The 7976-nt window shown below is 37.1% G+C and overlaps 1 protein-coding gene across 1 annotated transcript in view; it reads left to right on the top strand.

Annotated features, from left to right (window-relative positions):
* Positions 1-423: 423 nt before the first annotated feature.
* LOC106136783 (cadherin-23) overlaps positions 424-7976 on the top strand; it is a 40752-nt gene continuing 33199 nt past the window's right edge. The window contains exons 1-8 of the mRNA XM_013337428.2: positions 424-691; positions 2230-2295; positions 2615-2773; positions 3812-3917; positions 4427-4574; positions 4915-5154; positions 6471-6669; positions 7370-7659. Coding sequence (XP_013192882.1) covers positions 613-691; positions 2230-2295; positions 2615-2773; positions 3812-3917; positions 4427-4574; positions 4915-5154; positions 6471-6669; positions 7370-7659 — 1287 coding nt within the window. The 5' untranslated portion in view covers positions 424-612. The remainder of the gene's footprint in view (positions 692-2229; positions 2296-2614; positions 2774-3811; positions 3918-4426; positions 4575-4914; positions 5155-6470; positions 6670-7369; positions 7660-7976) is intronic.

Here is a 7976-nt window from a genome sequence, read left to right as displayed (position 1 = left end):
TCCGCCTATTTTTAAGGGTCCATAATGAGTCCCATAAGCTTTTACGGACAACATCATCGTTTCGCATATTTTTTAATAATGTTAATGTTAAAACCTCCTTATTTTAAGTCGGTTTAAACGGTTATGCGAAATGATTATTTCCTTCCTTAGTTGCCTTCATCATCTTGACGTTAGTCCCGGTGGTATCATTTCCTCTGGAGAGGATCTCGGGATCTGCCCATAACCACGATAAGAAATACTACCAGGTGACAATAGAAGTGATTTTATTGGGTTCTGCTTTAAAGTACCTACTTATTATAAGAAATTTGCAAATTAATCGTAGCTTAATCTATTTACTCGTGCTATCTTAGCGGGAATAGAATAATAACATTTATATATGTATGAATGTGAATAATCATTAATAGGTATCTTATCTAAATCGATGTGACAAAATTCGTAATGATTCAGTTTTCAATAATAGCGTTTATGTTAAGGAGTTCCTCATTAAAGTTGTTTAATTTCAGTCAAAATACGATTTGCCAATAAATGTGAACAAGTGCTTGTGTAGTTTTTTATTGTGAATTTAGTTATTAATGACACTAAAAATCATTTTTATTTTCATAAGTATGCAAAATGGAGATTAATGGCCGTCAGGCAGCTTTTGTGTTGCTTCTGTTGGCAACACTCACAAATTATGCGCAAGCGCAGTCCTGTAAGTTTGTTATTCATTATATGTAATCATCCTATTGAGGTTTGTCCCGGTTGCGCCCTTCCAAAAGTTTATGTACGTTCAATTATTAATTGAGACTTATTTTTCTTGGAGTCATTCCTAATTACATCGTTACCTCCCTTGAATTGTGTACGCCAGATTTTTTACACGGAACCATTGAACTTGACCCTTATTTGATTATGGCTGCACATTTATTTGCTTGACGTGACGTTTTCCTTCCCGTATTTTTTTTTTATTGTGACAGCATATCTTCTCCCATTATAAAAATGAACAAATTAACTTAAAAATTTGAAGTTGTAATTGCAACATACCAAAATCGGAAGATGCATTTAAAGATTGTATTTTGTTATGTTATTTGAATCTGTAACCTTTGTATTTAACTTTTGCATAGCAAGTGACAAAGGTAACATTATGAAATATAAAAAGACATGTATGGATAACTTTTGTAAAAAGAGAACAACCTCCAATCGATATACTCTTTTTTTTCGGTTAAATTTCTAAAACTTTGTCCTAAGTGTAACAAACACTTTCTTGCATGAAGCTGCATTAAAATCGGTTCAACGAAACGCGAGATATAATCGCTGATAAACATACAAACATACAGGTCAAACTGAGAACAACCTTTTTTGAAGGCGTTTAAAAAAAGGAAACAGCTAATGCAAACATGACAAAACAATTATACCAGGGTAAGGTTCTCGGAGCACAAAAATGAGACGGGAGACGTTTCGTATAATTAACTGATATAACACCTAGATAGGTTCTATATACTGTCTATCTGATAGTTGGTGAAGCAAAACACTATTCTTTAAACGTTAATAACGTTCTAATCTAATGCGCAAAAGCATGCTTACATCAATCACGTCTCTATCCCATGCGTAGTTTGACACAGCTTACAGTCTTGAAAAGAACGTAAGGCCACGTTGAGCTTAATGATGGAAATGAAATACAAATAGTGACTAGCCCATCGAACCCTACAAGAAGAATCCGAAGTTTATTAGCCTTTCCCTTAGTATCCTTTTACGAAATCCATGAGAAAGATATGGAGTAGTCCTATTTTAAAGAGGATAGCAACAAAAGCAGTCGTCGATAAGGCAATAATTATTTCTTTGTTTCCACTATTTTTCTACCTCTTGGGTTGAACTGAAAGTGAAATTGTACATATCAAATCAAATATATTTATTGTGCAACACAGGTTAAAGACTGTAACATATTTGTGATCATCGCTGTAAGCTGCCCATCGTATGACTTATATGCCTTGTCAATGTTCGTAAAATTATCACTAAGGATTTGTACGTACTTCTACCATATTCTAGTAATTCTCCTCTCAATTATTCAAAGGTTGCCTGGAAGAGATCCCTAAATGGGACAAAACCGCGTTTATATTTATTGTCTTATTAATTAATTAACTGTATCTTTGTGTGCTTTTATATGTACAAGCAAAATATTACAAACAAAATAAGCCCTTCGACTCCGCACACCAAACTCCACTAACTAAACCATTTTCCTATAACTTTTAACAGCGCGATGCTCTTGGATGACAGAGATACCCAGACCCGACCGGCCTGAACTGACGATTCCCGATGCAGGTCAGTTAACTCATACATTCATACATAAAGTCACGTCTTCATCCCTTGCGGGGTAGACAGAGCAAACAATCTGGAAAAGACTAAAAGGCCACGTTCAGCCGTATAACTTTATGATGGAATTGAGATTCAAATAGTGACAGTTTGCTAGTCCATCGCCGACAAGAGGATTTCCAAATACCTGAAACCATACGGCACCAATCGACAGTTAACTCATAAACATATAATAAATAAAGTAGATAAAATTGAAAATCTGTGAGGCGACGTGCAGCAGTTTAAAAAAAAATTATACATACCTACATTTTAAATCTCATCATTCCAGGAGTGCCATGGAGCCAGCGTCCGCTCTTCCCGGTGAACCCGGAGCGGGAGGAAGTGTGCGTGGATAACTATCCCATGGAGGACGGCACCCCGTCTCAGGTTATATACATGGACGAGGAAATCGAGGGCGACGTGTATATAGCTCGGCTGAACTATGAAGGTAACGAAGTTCATACTTCCTTACGTATATACAGGGTGACATTTGAAACAACTGCATCCTTTTAAACATAGACTATACCCATGCTTCTGAGCCGTTTGAGCCTATTTTTATTTGAATTAAACGTCATCATTTTCACATTTAAAAAACCCTCAAAAACTACGTCACACGCTTTATTAAAGACCAATACTACCAAAAGAAATTAAAACTAAACATGTAAATAAATGTCTGAAAAATAAATTATTTTTCTAGTATCAAGATCAAGTAAAGTACAGAGTTGTCGAGATCGCTCAGCTGAATGAATTGTGTCGTTGACCTCTGAATCTTACGCGTCGCTTTTCCGCCGGCCGGGGTGATATTACGTATTAAGGATCGTGGGTTTTAATACTTTTATTTTTTTTCGTACTTTCTGAAATATGAACTGATATTTTTCTATTAACGTTTTTAAATATCCTTTAGATGAGTACACTTAACAGTTAAATTTATGCAGTTGAATTAAAAGTCACCCTGTATGTATAATCGTCTTTATACTTTGCAGTGTACACATAGTCAACAATCTCGAACAGACTGAAATGCCCCGTACAGCCGTATGGCTTAATGATAGAATTGAGATTCGAATAGGGACGGATTGTAAGCTCATCGATTTACTCAAAGGAAAATTCCAAGTTCATGAGTCTTAACCTTGATTGACTTTTACGATTTGCACAGGAAGAGAAGCAAATGAAGCTGCTATACCCTATGTTTTTTCTTGGCTACCAGACCAGCATGGAGCTTGCACTAGACTAATGTGCACCTACACCCATAGTCGCCTTTTACGACATCCATGGGAAAGAGCAGGAGTGGTCCTATTCTGAAGTGCCGGGAACTACAAGAATAGAATAGATTTATTTTCAAAAGCGTATACAAGGTATCACTAATTGACGTCACATCACTTAAATCTAATTATAACTACTACCGCTTCCAAAGCGCATGTGTAGAAGAAGCCGCGGAACAAACTACACTGCAGCATACAATAACAAATGTAAAATTTTGCGTCCACAGGAACTGCTGTGCCTGAGATCTCATTCCTCTCCGGTTCGTACGTGCTGCTCGGCCCCGTCATCAGGAGAGGTGATGATGGCCACTGGTATCTCGTCATAACAGAAAGGTAACTTGGCAATTAGATTACCATAGTCAAGTTCCAAGCTCGAGAATCGTGGAAGACATTTTACATCACTAGCGTACATTAGCATGAATTATGAATGAAACATACTCGAAACCGACGAGCTTGCATGAAGAGAGTTATGAATGTGGATGACTCGAAAGAAGCATGCAAGTGGAAACAGAAGTCCCCGTTCAGAAAAGAGGCGTTATTTATATACATACATATAATCACGTCTATATCCCTTGCGGGGTAGACAGAGCCAACAGTCTTGTAAAGACTAATAGGCCACGTTCAGCTGTTTGGCTTTAAGATGGAATTGAGATTCAAATAGTGACAGGTTGCTAGCCCATCGCCTAAAAGAAGAATCCCAAGTTTATAAGCCTACCCCTTAGTCGCCTTTTACGACATCTATGGGAAAGAGATGGAGTGGTCCTATTCTTTTTTCTATTCGTGCCGGGAACCACACGGACAACTATCTGTTATTTATATACCTATGAATATGATGTTTCCAGACAAGACTACGAGACTCCCGGCATGCAGCTGTACATGTTCATCATCAGAGCCGCCGGAGAGACCCTGGCCGCAGACGTCACTCTTGTCATCGTCAATATTGATGACAATGACCCCATCATTCACGTGTTTCAGTCCTGCGAGCTCGAAGTAAGTGACGAAATTTCTTCTTCCTCCTGGCGTGAATCTTGGTTGACCATTACTTATTCTTGATTAGGTAAGTGACGCTTTTACACGAACCTCTTCCTGTCTGACCTCCGTTACATCCTCACACCTCTGGAAAGAACCTTTTAGCCTTGAGCTTAGTATCATGGTCAAACGGGCAAGACAGATTTTTACACGAAGCTACTTCTTCATCCTACTAGATATGGTTAAAGTTGCACTAGATAAATATGCCTATTTTCTTAGGTGCCTAAGTCCTTTTCCAAAGTGCCAGGACTGGAAGGTCGTCCTCATCACCCATTATTTAAAAATCCCTTTCCATTTCCAGGAGCTTGGTGAGCCTCGCCTCACAGACTGCGTTTACGAAGTGACCGACGCCGACGGTGCCATCAGCACACGCTTCATGACCTTCAGGATAGACAGCAACCGACCAGCAGACGAGTCCATCTTCTACATCCAGGGCGAAACCATCCCTACTGATGTCTACCGCATGACCATGACGATCGGAATCAATACTACCCTCAACTTTGAAACCACTGCGCTTCATGTCTTCAATGTTACGGCTCTGGTAAGAGTTTCGACACGCATACCTTCGACTGTATCCTCTAGGGGTAGACAGAATTGTCATGAGGCTCTGCACCGGGAGTGATAATTCTGGCTCGACCGCCACCAAAAGGAAGATCTTCCGCCAGGCCAGGTGTTGTGCCTGGGGAACCGCGGCTCCGACGATGTTGAGTCGGAGGTTGTATTTATGATCCAATCCGTGAAATATTTCGGATTTAGACAATTGAAATAATATTACGCTATGATTGACAGATGCGTGTGACGTAAGTGATGCCGCCACAGCTTGAAAAATAGAATAGAATATCTTTTTTGCTTTTGATAAGAGTTTACGAAAACCTTTAATATCGATGTTATATTCAAATTCAAAGTCAAAACTTTAATTAATTATTATGGGACATTTCAACATCGATAATTTAATTGTCATATATGCAGAAGAAGCGGTAACAAACTGTACTGCAGCATGAAAATATGATTCACAGAACAATAAGAGTTTTCTTTAAAAGCTGTAAAGGAAATCATCGTGAACTATTTAGTTCTTCAAGATCGACAGCAACACTTCATTTTGTCAATATTAGCTATGGTTTTACTATCCTCAGTGAGTCTATGTTTGACCTCTTTTCTTAACCAAGAAAGTAGCTAGTAGTCAGGTTTAACTTGAAACGAATCACGTCTAAATCAATATATCTGTTTAAAATGAAAGTCAGCCCTGACTTACATTCTACCATGTGGGTCGGCCTATGTGCCTGTAGAAAGTTCCTACAGACACAAAGAGGTTCACTTCGTAGGTCGGCCTATTTGCCTGTAGGAAGTTCCTACTGGGAACACCAATATGACAAACCGCGCCATTAAATTTTCGAATACAACTTTAAGATTTTATATGGAATATTATCAAAGAACGAAACTTATTACGATAAGAATGTAATTGGATTATTTCGATGATTGATAAGACTACATTTTGGTAAGTTTTGATTGATAAAAATACCTACACTTTAATAAAGTATGGCTTTAAAAAATAATCGAAGGCATATAATTACCTACCATAATAAATTCGGCATATTTATACTAATGAATCGTGTGAATAAAGCCATGAAGCTGCGCGTAGCCGTTCAGTCTTTTCAAGACTGTTGGCTCTGTCTACCCCGCAAGGGATATTTTGAATGTATGTTACTATTTGAATGAATGTATATAAATTTAAAAAAAGGAAAATAAAATAATAGTGGATATAAGTATTATTATATCACAGTACTTTTAGTAGATATAAGTTTTATTATATCACAGTACCAAATATATTATTAATGAACTAAAATAAAAATATTACAGGATTCTTTGCCCAACACCCACACGGTAAATCTGCTGGTGCAAGTCATCAACGTGGAGCACCGACCTCCTCGGTGGATGGAGATCTTCGCGGTCCAGCAGTTCGACGAGAAGACCAACCAGACCTTCTCCGTCAGGGCCATTGACGGCGACACCGGCATCGACAAACCCATCAACTATTCGCTGAGAACAGATCCTGAGGGTAATCTGGTTTTTATAATTGTATGTGTAATTTATAATTCATATTTGAAAAGATAATTTTTTTTTAGTTTGTAACAAATTATTCAAACTACTGGGACCATTTTACTGATATTTAGAACGAGACGGACATTCAATGCAGTGCAAAATTATCGATGGGGATCAGATTTAAAAAAAAAATATCCAAAATATACACACATTTAGAAAGGAAGTTCGTTTAAAAATGTATTGTGCAAATTACTGGCCACTTAAAAAAAAATATTTTAACCGTGTAAAAATCTCTATCGTGACTTTTTGGCGGGAACCCAAACGTCATGTTGTTTTGTTTGTGTTATAATATTTTTTCCAAAATATGCTTGTGTTTGATGGTCCATTAATGACATATAAGTGTGGATTATTGATTATTAAGTTTTCGTAGACAAGCATGATGTTACAATGTCAGATTTAATGATTTATGATAGTGTTGTCCCAAAAAGTCCCGAGATAGGGAAGTAAAGCACCTACTTACATTAATACTTGACCAATACAAAGTTAATTATATGATTTCTACTCTCTAAATTATCAAAAATTGTTTAAGAAGCAAATCTATTTAGAACATTTGGAAAGAATACACGAATATATAAAGAGTTATAAAGTGCTTTTTTATAAAATAAAATCATAATTTTTGTGGAATTAACCATATATATTTGATACGCTCATTTCAGATAATTTCTTCAGCATTGAGACAATAGAAGGAGGTCGGGACGGCGCCCTCTTCCACGTGTACGAGATCGACCGAGACACGCTTGAAAGGGAGGTGTTCCAAGTCACCATCATAGCTTACAAATACGACAACGTGTCCTTCTCCACGGAGTCCAATGTAGTGATAATAGTCAATGACGTCAATGACCAGAGACCAGAGCCGCTGAAAAATGAATATCATATCGCTATCATGGAAGAAACGGCGCAGACCCTCGTGTTTGATGAAGAAATTGGGTTCCATGATAGAGATTTGGTTTGTAAACTGTTATTAAGTAATGATTTATTATGCCAAGACTAAAATTTCATGTGGTAACATTATTATAATATAGGACATTCCACACACATTTATATCATGTTAAACCCATCGATGTAGGAATTATAACTATATAGTGTTGAATCACATTTTCTGTGTGGTGTTTCTTAGACGAATCAAACCGAATTTCCATTTACAAAACATATAAGATAACCTTAATGAAAATACCCTTATGTATGTAATTATCTACCTATTCCAAAACATCTCTGATGAAAACATGCTTTTATTTAAAATCTTTGCTTAATTCTTAAAAAAAG

This window comes from Amyelois transitella, chromosome 10 (genome assembly GCF_032362555.1).
Source record: "Amyelois transitella isolate CPQ chromosome 10, ilAmyTran1.1, whole genome shotgun sequence".
Classification (NCBI taxonomy): Eukaryota; Metazoa; Arthropoda; class Insecta; order Lepidoptera; family Pyralidae; genus Amyelois; species Amyelois transitella.
Note: the sequence above shows the minus strand (reverse complement) of the source record. Positions and strands in the feature narration are given on the sequence as shown.